General features: G+C 39.5%; 1 protein-coding gene across 2 annotated transcripts; it reads right to left on the bottom strand.

Annotated features, from left to right (window-relative positions):
- Positions 1-12394: 12394 nt before the first annotated feature.
- On the bottom strand, positions 12395-13961 carry LOC121875424 (zinc finger protein 708-like). 2 transcript variants are annotated; one of them, XM_042379982.1, is made up of 2 exons: positions 13780-13961; positions 12395-13695 (listed from the first exon to the last, which is right to left on the bottom strand). In XM_042379982.1, the coding sequence occupies exons 1-2, from the start codon at positions 13948-13950 to the stop codon at positions 12739-12741; spliced, it is 1128 nt and encodes a 375-aa protein (XP_042235916.1). In that variant the 5' UTR covers positions 13951-13961; the 3' UTR covers positions 12395-12738. The 2 variants fall into 2 exon arrangements, with proteins under 2 accessions (XP_042235916.1, XP_042235915.1); XM_042379981.1 differs by having other exon boundaries at positions 12396-13961.
- Between the last annotated feature and the right edge of the window lie 218 nt (positions 13962-14179).

The raw sequence follows: 14179 nt of genomic DNA, 5'->3' as shown, positions 1-14179 counted from the left end.
AAACATCGTCACTTCTCTTATGTACAAAAGATTCATTATTGTTTATTACTGAATGTCTTTTTTATTGAATTCATGTTTATGTGTGCAAAATGGGCAATACAATTCATTAATAATACGTAGAATATTAAAACACATGAGGAAATGAAACAGCATCATTTTCGTTGATTACAAAACAGTGACTGAGTGGTTCTACATATAAAACAAGAAAATAAGACCCTGGTTGTAGCTGTAGTAAAATTAATGTAAAAAATTAATATGGTTGTTTTAGGTAATGTTATCTAATGTTAATAAATAGAACAATAAAAGTAGCAAACCATTTATGTTAAAGAAAAAGTGAGACTGCGCGTATGTAAGTGCGCATATGTGAAAAACATATCGTCATTACTCTACATAAGAATATGAAAGCAACACTTTATTACTGTTCATATATGTTTTAATTAATGTTTCTGATTTTTTTTTAGAATTAATGTTTGTGTGTGCAAAATGAACAATACAATTCATTAATAATTTGTGGAATATTAAAACACACGAGGAGACGAGACGGCTGCCGGCATTGTTTTCGTTAATGTTTACAAAACCAGTGACTGATTGGTTCTACATATAAAACAAGAAAATAAGACCCTGGTTGTAGCTGTCGTAAAATTAATGTAAAAATTAATATGGTTGTTTGAAGTAATGTTATTTAATGTTAATAAATGGAACAATACTGTATAAGTATGTAACCATTAATGTTAAAGAAAAAAGTGAGATCGCGTATGTAAGTGCGCACATGTGAAGACATATCGTCATTACTCTACATATGAATATGAAAGCAACACTTATTTACTGTTAATATATATTGAAGGGTTAAATATAGACAAAGAGAGAGAGAGAGCCGAACTGCCGGATGTAAACAAACCTTAATTTCCTGCGGCTTTGTTGTTGTTTTTGGTTTTACTGGGATTAGCCCACCCGGGCACAGGTCACTGACCCACATTGGAGCCTGAGGGGCAAAAATGTAATAATCCAGTAATAATAATTCAGATAAGAAAAAAAAAAAAACAGCTGGTTATCTACCTATTGGACAAACTAAAATGGTTCCAGACCACGGGAATTTCCGGACCACAGAATGCCGGACTAGAGAGGTACAACCTGTATAATGAAAAAATATCCCCAAAAAAATGAACACAATCGATCAACTGCTTCTGGTTGTAGCAGTGTTCTTGTGAATTACCCAAAATAAGAATAATATAGTATAGTGTTTTCATTGTGGGTTATCCTAAAACTATATCTTGCACCTGTGAGACCTCACATGGTTTACGCAGTTTCGTTCTGGTCACCGTACTATAGAATGGATAAGGAATCCTAAGAAAGTGTACAGAGGAGGATGCCAAGACTAATCCTGGGCATTAGGAACCTTGAATACAGAGACAGGTTGAAGCATCTTAATTTGCGCCTCCTGCGAGAGACGTAGAGTGAGGGGCGATATGATCGAGGTGTATAAATGGAAATCGGGGCTAAACAAACGTGATATTACAAAGGTGGTACTCGAGCTATCTAACCAGGAGCGAGCTCGTAACTATGGCTTTAAATTAGAAAATTTAAATTTACGCTCGAGATAGGTAAACATTGGTTTAGAAATAGAGTAGTGGATGAGTGGAACAAGTTACCAAGCATTACCATTAACTCGAACACGCTGAATAGCTTTAAACATAGTGTTATCGCCACTGTCTTCAGCTACAGTGTTGGTATGTGTTGTCATTAAATCTTTCAAGCTGTGACCTCGCCAGATGTAGAAGTGTTTACAGACAAGTCCTGGTTCTCTGAGTGGACTGTCTTCGGCGGGTAGATGGTGCTTCACACCCCGCCATGAGAAGGATCACCCTCTCTAGTGATGCTGTGAAGGCCAGCCCTCTGCTCGCACTGGTGAACACCGACTCACAATCCTGTCCGAGAATTTGTGCTGGGACAATTTGCGCAGTACTGTTGTCTCTTGGAACACCATACTAATCAGCATGGACTCGCACTTGTATGTACAGCCTAAGTGATGACATACCCCTCAGTACTGAAATATTTTGACTAATTATGCCTACAGTACTCGTTTCTGCCTTTCAGGAGTAATAAGACAATGCAGAATGAAGCATAACTAAGATTAATAGTTATTAACTTTTTGTTATGTCACTATGTTTAATAAATTGTAATTAAGATAAAATTGTGTATCAGATGGATCACCATGTTTTGACCACATCAATAAATATTGAATGTGTCAAAAGGCAGGTTTCAATCATTCCTTTTGACTTGGCCGTCACCTTAAGTGTATGATATGGACACAAAGTAGTACCTTCAGCTGTGTATTATTATATTACTCTTATATTACTCCATTAATCATGTATAGTAAAGTATTACAGAACATGTATTAATTCTATGTAATATTCCATTTATTGTGCACCATATTATGTATATAAATTATCATATTTACATTGTATGTATTCAGCTTGTGAATGCTGGCATCTGTACATCCCAGCGCGCAGTAATACATAGATAGATAGAGGAGTGAAGACAGAGTCTTTGTGGTGTGGAAGCGAGCTCCTGGGTCCCTCTGTATAGATATATCTCCCGTACGAGAATAGAACCTACTTTGAAGATAACAAGTGTTTGTGTATACCCTCAGTAGTATAGAACATTTTGTGGGTATTCAAGACGAACGTCAGATTAAGTCCTTAACCAAGGCGTTTACAGTAATTGCAATAGACAAAAAGTTGATTCTCCAATTATGGACACTGCTGTTTTAACTGAGAAGTTTCACTCTTTAATTATATACAGCATACGCTACATATTCATATATTCTTTACACCTAACTTAACCTTCACTTATGGTTTCTAAAGAAATAACTGTGGCAGGGTTCTATATAACTACTGGGTAGAACCATACTAATAACATAAAAATAACATCAGTGAGATTTAGAATTAGTTGACAATATTCATTGTATTATGCACCCAGCTTCACAGGAACTAAGATTAACCCTTAGATGCAGTGAAACTATATACTGTACAACTTGTCCAGAAACTAGTCTGAAGATATGGTAACTCTATATACAGTTGAGTCTGGATTTACGCGGTTTTGGTTTACGCGTTTGGTCATTTATGTGGTGCCTTGCCAGAACTGAGATGCTTTAATTATGCAGTAAATTTGGTCATTTACGCGGAGAGCAGCTGGCGGTCCAGCCGCGCCATTTTGGATTCAAACCTCCCGCCATGTTTGAACAAAGCGAGGGTAAGCGGCGCGAGTAAGGTTGCGCAGTATGTTGCTGTTGCGTTATTGGTGACATCATATGATGTATCGGACTGTGATTGGGCCACACATCCTTACCTCCCTCCCCCACTAGCTGTGACTTGTTTAATGTAATATGACGTACCCTGCCACAGGAGGGAAGAAGCCGCTGACCTACCCGCGTCAGCCGCTCTCCTCCCAGTCACTCCGTGTAAACTGTGTTTTATTGTGCCCGCTAATCTCGTAAGAATGGCTTCCGCTGGACCCCCCCCCCACCACAGAAAAACCTTGCATTACCTGGACCCAGCCGCTCCAAGCCAAAGAAGATACTACGTGCCCTAAGTTACGAAGTTAAGTACAAGATTGTACAAGAGTTAGAAAAAGAACGAGGCAAAATGATTTGGCGCGCCACATGGCGTGAATGAATCTACGATCCGGACAATCAAGAAGGATGCCGCCAAGATAAAAGAACAAATGAGCATCACAAAGTCTGCAGGTGCTTCAATTGAGAAGTACTGCCAAAACAAGGTGCTGCTCAAGAGTGAGAATTTACTTGTGAGTTACTTGATTCGTCAGGCAAGACAGAATATGGCGGTGGACACGCGGTCAGTTCAGGATTACGCACGTGAACTGTACGTAGCAGTGGCACGTAAGATGGGAATTGCAGAGCCCAAACCCTTCAATGCTTCCTCTGGGTGGCTGCAAGGGTTTAAGAAGAGGAACAAGATCACCAACATTAACATTGGTGGTGAAGGAGCGAGTGCTGACCGTGTTGCGGCTAGGGATTTTCCTCCATTCTTGCATGACATTATGGAGGAAGGACAGTACACCGATGACCAGGTGTTCAACATGGATGAATCTGGTCTGTTTTGGAAAAATTACCTACCAAGACCATCGTTGTCAAGTCTGCCAGCAAGTGTCGGGGCCAGAAGTTGCAGAAGGAGCGCGCATCACAGTCCTCTTTACCACCAATGCCTCCGGTACCTGTAAGCTCAAGTTATCGGTGATCCACACAGCACGCAAGCCGCACGCCTACAAGAACATGGACATGACCAAGTTAAATGTCCACTGGCTAACCGCTCATAAGGCGTGGATGTTCACTGTTCTGTCCCTCTCCTGGTTTGACGACTGTTTCATTCCTGATGTCAAAAAATTCTGTGAGCAACAGAATGTTCCATTCAACATTTTGTTGCTCCTTGACAACACACCAGGACACTCGCCCATACTGTTGGATTGTCACCCCAATGTAAAAGTGGTTTTCCTTCCTCCCAACACTACATCGTTAATCCAGCCCATGGACCAGGAGTTGATATGCAATGTTAAGGCTGCATTCTCTACAAAGAAGTTTAAGCTCCTGAACGACTGTACCAACACCAAGGATGAGTTGCATAACCTGGATGACACCGATAGCGATAGCCAGAGTGACGAGGATGAGGAACAAGAGTTGGCGGATCAAGAAGTTCACGTCAAACAGTTTTGGAAGAAATTCAACGTCAAGAAAGCTGTTGATTTCTTGGTGGAGGCATGGGGGCAGCTGTCTGTGGCAACAATTCGTCACGCATGGCAGCATGTGTTGTAAGGTATCCCAGGTGGGAGGCAGAGTCAACCTGTGACTGGTGAGGTTCAGTCTGTTGCAGTGGCAGTGGACCTTGCAAGAGAAGCTGTGCAGAGTGTTACAGCTGCAGGCTTCTCCGAGAACCACCAACAACGACATTATGGAGGTGACAAGAGATCCTGAGGTGACTGCCGACGAGATGTTAGAAGACGATGACATCAGTGAAGATGCAGGTGGTGCATCATCCCGAGAAGAACACAGGTTAACGCATGGTTATACTGCCAGATTCAGGGGTCACTAAGTCTAAGGGGATAACTTAACTCTAATCTTAATTTCTAAGGGTCGCTGCCACCAGACCCCGTCTGGACAGCATGTAGCTCGTTAGGTAGCGTGCAGAGTGGACTAGACATTGGGTTAGGTTTTCCATTGACCAGATCGATAAGGGAAAAGAAGGGTGAAACCAAACATGTCTTAATTAATTTATTCCTTATAAAGCATACTGGTAAAAAACATACACATGGATGGGTCTTCCTCGGAAGAACAACGAAAATGTTGGTTACCCTGATGGGCACCAGACGTCTTACATTAATGGCGTGTCATCCACATACTTATTGCATAACAATCTGTGACCACCTTACCTCGGTCATTCCTTCTTACACTACCCCCTAACACATCAGACTGCTCCACCTGTATGGAATATAGCACCGTCGGTTATCATACATAGTAGCACCATCTCAACACACCTGTTACACTCCATACCTGCAAGTATGGGACTCCTTGTGACTTTTAGGTATACACAACAGGCACCTCGTTCGCACACCGCCCTCGGTGGGTAAAGACGAGGGCTTCACCTAGAGACATACCAGCACTATTTCTACGCCTGGTATTATAGGTTGCTCCAAGTGACGACCGCAGAGTTTCTCACGGTCTCCTTATTTATGACTATTCATTTGGAGTGGTGCGCTGGAAATCCACAGGTTCACAGTGGATTGGCATAGCGGGGAGTAGTCACCACCTGTTGTGACGCTCAAAGGGATAATGGCGGCCGGGCGGCAAGGCACTCCGACCGCATGGAACCTGAGGTGACGGTAGAACGGGGAATACTGAGAAATAATGCCTGACGGGCGGTTATCCCACCCCCTAACACATTCCTATTACACTTATATATCCGGCAAGGCTTTAAACTGTAATAACTTCTATATATAAACCTTAATTATAGGGCAGGATATAGCCCGCTAGAACACTGACCTGAGGTGACGGTAGAACGGGGAATACTGAGGGCATTGCCCCGCCGCTCCTCATCACGTAGGCCTACAGTTTCCAATCTTTAATTTTCACTTTTGTTTCTTATGGTTCTCACCTGAACACTTTTCGGTATATTGTCACTCATGCCTTATAAACACATATTTTAATCCTAAATTACACACTAAGGTTAGGTCTTGGTTTGCGAGTTCGTGGGTATATTCATGGGGTTATAATATCAACGTGGCACCCGAGGCGGGTACATGAAACAAAGGCCGAATGATCATGGCGAGGATGTATCAACTTCACTTAAAACTGTAATGAGGGATCCTCCTCTCACACATTGCACTATTTGAATACAGACATCAGATTCTCTGATCACTGTACCTGTCGTGGGCATATGTCACGTGAGGATACGAGGTGTATTAAGTCCATACCAACGCATACAAGATATTTCCTTTCAAGTATAGTTTCTGGGTCACTTCCAACACCTCACATAGTTCTGATACATTTATCCTTTTTCCAGATCATTGTTCTCATGTATTTTCATATGATATCTGTGGAAGTTATGTTCGCTACACGCTCACAGACGTAAATAGTATGACCTTCAAACCCTGATCCACACTTAGTCCTACAGTACACTAGTCCGGCTCAACTGGACTTTAACATTCATCTTATGGATACCCTGAGTTCTCCTTAATGCTATGAATACATACAATTAATACGATATAACTGTACCTGGGTACAATACAACACATGGTCTAGTAACATTGAGTAGGTGAGTTATCCTTTATCAATGTTTCGCGTTTTCTGAGGTTCTACAAGCGCGGTGGATTTGAATGTTATATAGCGTAATATGAATTAAATGGGGTTTTTAGGAATGACAATGATGTGCGCAGTACATGGTAATATTAAGGATGCCATTGATTTTACAGAGAAACTCAAGCTCGTCCTTTCCAACGACCCTGATGATCACCGCTATGAAGTCTTCAATAACCAGCTGTTGCAGACTATGGAGCCGTACATCCAGATGTATTACGACAACATCAACACTAGCTGTCAGCGTAACATCACAGGCTTCTTCGCCCGCAACCCACCAAAGCCAGTGATAGTGACAGTGATGCTATGGACTTTGAGGAATTTGTCAGGGAGGCCCTGACAACTGTGGTGGATAGTGATGGTGATTCACTTGAGGGCCAGTAATCTGCCCTCTGCCTCGGAACCAGCCCCCATCAACATATGCCGACCCATTTCTTCTACTAACGTAAGTGTTAAACCTAACCTAGCCTTAATTTTTTCGAACCTAACCTAACATAAGTGTTAAAACTTGATTTTTCTTTTACCTGGTACAGTACTGTATATTATTCTCTTATTGATATTTCTCTTCTATAGTATGTGTGTGTGCATACCATCATAAAGTTAAGATACTGTTTTTACTACAAAGTCGTATTGTGTCGCAAAAAGTGGAGTTTGGGGGGTCGGCCCAGTCTCTATTTCAATTAATTCCATATGTTCTGTTATTTCATTTACGCGTTTCTCGTTTTAAGCGGGACTCCATGGGCTTCCACCGCGTAAATGCAGACTCAACTGTGTATGTGTATGTATATATATACATGCAAGTAAATCACTGTAGGTGCTCGTGATCCAGGTATATGCTGAGAACCACAAGGAAAAAGACAACCCGAAGTTCCCAAGCGCTTTCGTATAATTCATATCTTCAAGGGTGAGTACAGACTAAGGAGAAGTATTACAACAATGTGTGTGTGTGTGTATATATGTAACCGGTCGGAATTTACTGGACTTTAATTTCTCACTTGACTTGGGGTTTATTAAAAATTAATAGATGGTAATGGCAGTGGAAGCACCCCTTAGAGAACAATCCCGAACCAGCACAAGAACTCTTAAATCTACTAAACAAAATTAATTGTCCGTGACCCGTGGAAGGATAGCGCCTGTGACTGGGATGAATGAGACACACTGTAAAATTTAGACACTTATATTCCCTCCAACACTACAAACACAATCAAATAATGGTACACCAATATGCGCACCTCTTAACTTAAACTTAAAACACTACTCTGGGGAATAAAAGTTATACATGATATAGAAATTATTAGAAACACAGGCAACAATAAATTTGAAGTATTAAGAAATGTTGCTTGCACCCATAAAACAGGCCTTAAGGGCTTTCACAAAATAATATCAGTCACTTAGGAAATGGTATTAAAAAATAAGAAATTAACTACTCTACAATGAATAGGCCTTAAGGGCTTTCAACAAAACAATATCAGTCACTGAGGAAATGGTAATAAAAAATAAGAAATTAAATACTCTACAATGAATAGGCCTTAAGGGCTTTCAACAAAATAATAGCACCCCAACAGATGCACACTTCCTAACCTAACTTAACCACTACTCTGGGGGACAAGGTTATACCTGAGATCAGAATTATGAAGAACAATTAGATGCATTAAAAGAATCAAATCACAGTATCACTCTGGTTCCACTTAATGGCACAAACATTCAAAAACAATATTATCAAAATTATTTAGGACTATTAAACTACACACGTCAAGATAATATCAGTCTGAGGAATGGTGTTAACTACACCCGTAATAAGGGAGGGAAGATGTTCCTCTAGGTATCTCCTAGAGACCTAGACTCACGGTCTCAGTGTGTGACCATTAGTTTACTCAGATAGCCTCAGTGTACTCCCAGTGCGTCCATAAAGCGGAAGGGAGTGAGCCAATCAGACCTTGTACAGTTGAGAGAAACTTTAGCTTCCCGTTAGCAAGAGGGTTTCACTAAGCTGCTCGGGACATGTGGTGTTGTGCACCGGAGTGGTAAGAACTGATCACCCACTGTGGATGCTGGTCCCGTCGTTTTAGTTGTCGGAAGCACTCGTTCACTCAAGAGATCCTTTGCTACCCCGCTAAACAGTGACAGGCCTACACTGATCGGTCCAATGGCGACAATCGCCACCCTCAATCATCAACGGCAGTCTCAAACGGCAGTCAATCTCTCGCAGTCAACTCCGGTCAACTCCGATCAACTCCAGTCAAGTGGGTTCTGACGGAAACCCTAAAATGAACTCACTGTTAGCTCTAGTTTACTTTACCACTGCCCTATCTAACCCTGTCTGAGATCGCATGAGACTTACTTGTTATACGGCAATAGCGCAACACAGGTGACTAGGCCACGTGACTATTTCTGTGACGGACGCGCAGGGACGTCTTGTTTTGTATGAATCCTCCCCGTGACTGAGGGCCAGCCAGCGTCGCGTCCTCTCAAGGCGTTAGCTTAGGCCTACGTGACATATTTTCCGCCTAACTAATAACTCCTTGGGACACCCGTAACATTATTCACACTGATAAACGATCTATAATAATTTCAAATTCAATAATAGTCCCTTACTTCATGAATCGCATCATTATTAATTCGGTAAATTACATTTAATATCATATAGGCCTAGTTCTGCAATCTCTCGCTATGAGCAGGCAGCGCTCTCTCCCCTCAGATGACCTTGAACGCTCAGTATCGCTAATGGCGGGGCATTTGAAATTACTCTGAAATTTCTGAATATTATATATACAGGTAGTTCTGCTATAACGCGATAGTAGTTTTCTTGTAAAACATCGTGTTATAGAAATTCGTGTAATAGAAATAACATGGCTTATGGAGAAAATAGGGTTAGGTGCAGATTACTCCAAATCGGAAAAAAATTTCGTAGTTAGCCTAACACAAAGGATAGCACAGTCTAAATAAATGTTACATTCATATCTAATAATGAAATCATACAGTAAATGTTACACTTTACCTTGAAAAAATATGAATATAACTTGATGGGGGATAAGGGTGATGTTGAGGAGTCATGAAACATCAAGCTTTTCTTCAAGTGTTATAGCCTTTCTTTTACGATCACCACCGGAAATGGGATCACCAGAACGCTTCCCAGAGATATTCTTCTTTTCCATAGTCACAAAATTGGAGATACAGTAATCAGAATTCACTGAGGACGCTTAAAAACTTCACACGTGTTTCAAACTGAACGTGTGGAGTAAACAGAGCGCGCGGGTCTAAAACGCTATGTATTTTGTTTTTCTCTCTTATTTAAAATTTTACAATTTACATATACTGTACAGGTATACTGTTTACATAAATATTACATAAATTATTTCTGCAATTGTTCACAAACAAAACACATAAATCAAATGAACATGTGATGTCGAACGTGAACTGTAAACACTGCATAACCCCGCGCCAAGCCACAACACTGTACAGTACACTTTAAACGCTACGTATTTAGTTTTTCTCTTTTATTTAAATTTTTACAATTTACATACAGTATATATATATGTAAATTGTAATTTACATATTATTCATATTATGCTAGAGCGCCCACAAAACATGAGAAACGTTTCAGTCCCCCAGTAGAGATGTCCGTTCTCTATCCACTTCAGGATGTCTTAGTCCTCCGTTTTCTTTTTGTGTATTCGCTCAGGGACTCAAGTATTTCTGTATATGACACAGGATGATAAGGGAATTTGAATTTGTTTATTTATTTATTTATAATATACTGTAACATATTGAACACACTGCAAGTATTTTCTTTAATTTATATACTTGTTTCGCAAAAAAGGGAGGCTACTATTATACCTGGTAGGTGAAGTTGACCAGACATTTATGGTGATCATTAAGGACCAAACGCCGAATCCATGACGTGACTTCTGTTCATCATTCATATCCTAAATTTACCACTGTCGGTAGTTTCAAGAATTAACGCAGTCATTTACTGAATATTCTTTGTAAAAAAATAAATTTTAAATGAATTATTTATTGGAGATAAGTATTATCAACAGTAAATATACAGATATGCATTACTGACCACTTCCGAACACAAGGACGGCTAAAAATAGCCACAGGCGGTCACAGTCAAGGTCACTTTCCCTTTCTTGTCACTGGCAAATGGGGGGGGGGGTGATGATAGCAGCTGTGTTTATTACCGGGGTATATTGTTCTTTTATGGTATGTTAGACTGGTTTATAATACATTTTTATTATTTTAATATACCGGTAATCTTCATTTTAATCCAGCTTCCCAAACGTAAGTTTCAGTATAAAATAATTAGTGGTACTGTAGGACCTTGTGAGTGGTTTACTGTATACATAAATATTACATAAATTATTTCTGCAATTCTTCACAAACAAAACACATAAATCAATTGAATATGTGATGTCGAACGTGAACTGTAAACACTGTGTGTGATGTAGAGAGAGCGCGGGTGTAAAACGCTATGTAATTTGATTTTCTCTTTTATGTAAAATTTTACAATTTACCTATAATATATAGGTATACTGTATACATAAATATTACATACATTATTTCTGCAATTGTTCACAAACAAAACACATAACTCAATTGAACATGTGATGTCGAACGTGAACTGAAGCCACAACAACCGTTCGAGTGGAATCGCGTTAGAGCAAACGAGTTCGCGTTTTACAAATATCGTTCCTCAATTCATAAATCGCGTTCGAGCAAATTCGCGTTGTCAAAACACGCGTTATAGCAGAACTCACTGTATATATATATATATATATATATATATATATATATATATATATATATATATATATATATATATATATATATATATATATATATATATATATATATATATATATATATATATATATATATATATATATATATATACACAGGGTGTCCCATAAATTTCCATACAGAGGAAAAATAAATTTTATATGAAAATCCACTTTTATTTATATAATATGCTCTACATGACTACCATTCTGTTGAAAACACTCTTCAATGTGTGTCCTCCACTGCTGAAGAACACGTTCAAGCACAGCTGGAGTTATGCTTGTAATGGCGTTGGTGATACGTTGTATGGAAACCTATGGGACACCCTGTATATACATAGGAGGGTGAGATGAAGTCCACAATGGTCAGGTATTAGGTAATGACCCCACTAATCTTCAAAAAGCACCGCAGCAGTCGGTAGTCAGGTCAGAGGGTAAGATGACCCAACCTTCTCACCTGGTTACAAATCTTCTTAATTACGAAATTATCCAGTTTGTACATACCATTACTCAAATTCATGTTGACGGATTCGGTATGTTTAATGAGACTGGATTCTATAATGTTCCTACTGTCAATTGAATTACAAGGTAATATGAGGAGGCATTATCCCAGTCAATGCAATGCTTATTATCCCTCAAATAAACAAACAGAGCATTGGATTCCTGGCCTGTCCTAACACTATATTTATGTTGTTTAAGTCTAGTTACAAGATCTTTACCTGTCTGGCCTAAGTAAAACAATTACATTCCTTGCAAGGAACCTTATAAATGCTTGTTGGGGGAGTTCTTGTTTAACATTTGTTTAACAGTGCATGAGTTTTTAAATGCCACATTGACGTTCCAGGTTTTTGTCGTAAAGGCAAACATATAAAGGAAATATAAATTTCTTTGCACATGAGTACAGTATAAATGTACCGCCCCCTCCCCCAGGGTCAGCAAATGTTATTCGTGGCCATTTTGAGAACCTAACCCCAGGAATTTGAAGAGCATGTTATAATCGATTACAGTATTTATACTTGAAATAGTTCCTACCAGCATGCAAGACCATACAGTTTTCCACATCATTTTCTGTAAGATCTTTCCCCACAACTTTCATGTAAGATTCTTCTCACCAGTGTGTAAAGACATATGTTTCGTCAGTTCACCTTTTCTGGAAAAACTTTTACCACACACTTCACACTTAAAATTCTTCTCACCAGTGTGTACAACCATATGGCTCTTCAGTTCACCTTTTCTGGGATAACTTTCACCACACTCTCCACACTTAAAATTCTTCTCACCAGTGTGTACAACCATATGGCTCTTCAGATGGGTTTTTGTGAAATAACTTTTACCACACTCTCCACACTTAAAATTCTTCTCACCAGTGTGTACAACCATATGCTTCTTCAGATAGCGCTTTACGGAATAACTTTTACCACACTCTTCACACTTAAAATTCTTCTCACCAGTGTGTACAACCATATGGCTCTTCAGTTCACCTTTTCTGGGATAACTTTCACCACACTCTTCACACTTAAAATTCTTCTCACCAGTGTGTACAACCATATGGCTCTTCAGATGGGTTTTTGTGAAATAACTTTTACCACACTCTCCACACTTAAAATTCTTCTCACCAGTGTGTACAACCATATGGCTCTTCAGGTCGTTCTTTCTGTGATAACTTTTACCACACTCTCCACACTTAAAATTCTTCTCACCAGTGTGTACAACCATATGGCTCTTCAGGTCGTTCTTTCTGTGATAACTTTTACCACACTCTTCACACTTAAAATTCTTCTCACCAGTGTGTACAACCATATGGTTCTTCAGATGGATCTTCGTGTAATAACTTTTACCACACTCTTCACACTTAAAATTCTTCTCACCAGTGTGTACAACCATATGCTTCTTCAGATAGCGCTTTACGGAATAACTTTTACCACACTCTTCACACTTAAAATTCTTCTCACCAGTGTGTACAACCATATGGCTCTTCAGTTCGCCCTTTCTGTGATAACTTTTACCACACTCTCCACACTTAAAATTCTTCTCACCAGTGTGTACAACCATATGGCTCTTCAGATGGATCTTCGTGTAATAACTTTTACCACACTCTTCACACTTAAAATTCTTCTCACCAGTGTGTACAACCATATGGCTCTTCAGTTCGCCCTTTCTGTGATAACTTTTACCACACTCTCCACACTTAAAATTCTTCTCACCAGTGTGTACAACCATATGCTTCTTCAGATAGCTCTTTCTGTAATAACTTTTACCACACTCTTCACACTTAAAATTCTTCTCACCAGTGTGTACAACCATATGGCTCTTCAGTTCGTACAACCCTTTCTGGAAATAACTTTTACCACACTCTCCACACTTAAAATTCTTCTCACCAGTGTGTACAACCATATGCTTCTTCAGATGGCTCTTCCTGTAATAACTTTTACCACACTCTCCACACTTAAAATTCTTTTCACCAGTGTGTACAACTATTTGTTCCTTTAGTTGTCCCTTTTGGTTATAACTTTTACCACTTTCCAGACATTTA

This window comes from Homarus americanus, unplaced genomic scaffold (genome assembly GCF_018991925.1).
Source record: "Homarus americanus isolate GMGI-L3 unplaced genomic scaffold, GMGI_Hamer_2.0 scaffold17688, whole genome shotgun sequence".
Taxonomy (NCBI): Eukaryota; Metazoa; Arthropoda; class Malacostraca; order Decapoda; family Nephropidae; genus Homarus; species Homarus americanus.
Note: the sequence above shows the minus strand (reverse complement) of the source record. Positions and strands in the feature narration are given on the sequence as shown.

Excerpts from the sequence above, each read along its gene's own strand:
- LOC121875424 (XM_042379981.1), bottom strand. The coding sequence starts at position 13,950 with ATGGTTGTACACACTGGTGAGAAGAATTTTAAGTGTGAAGAGTGTGGT.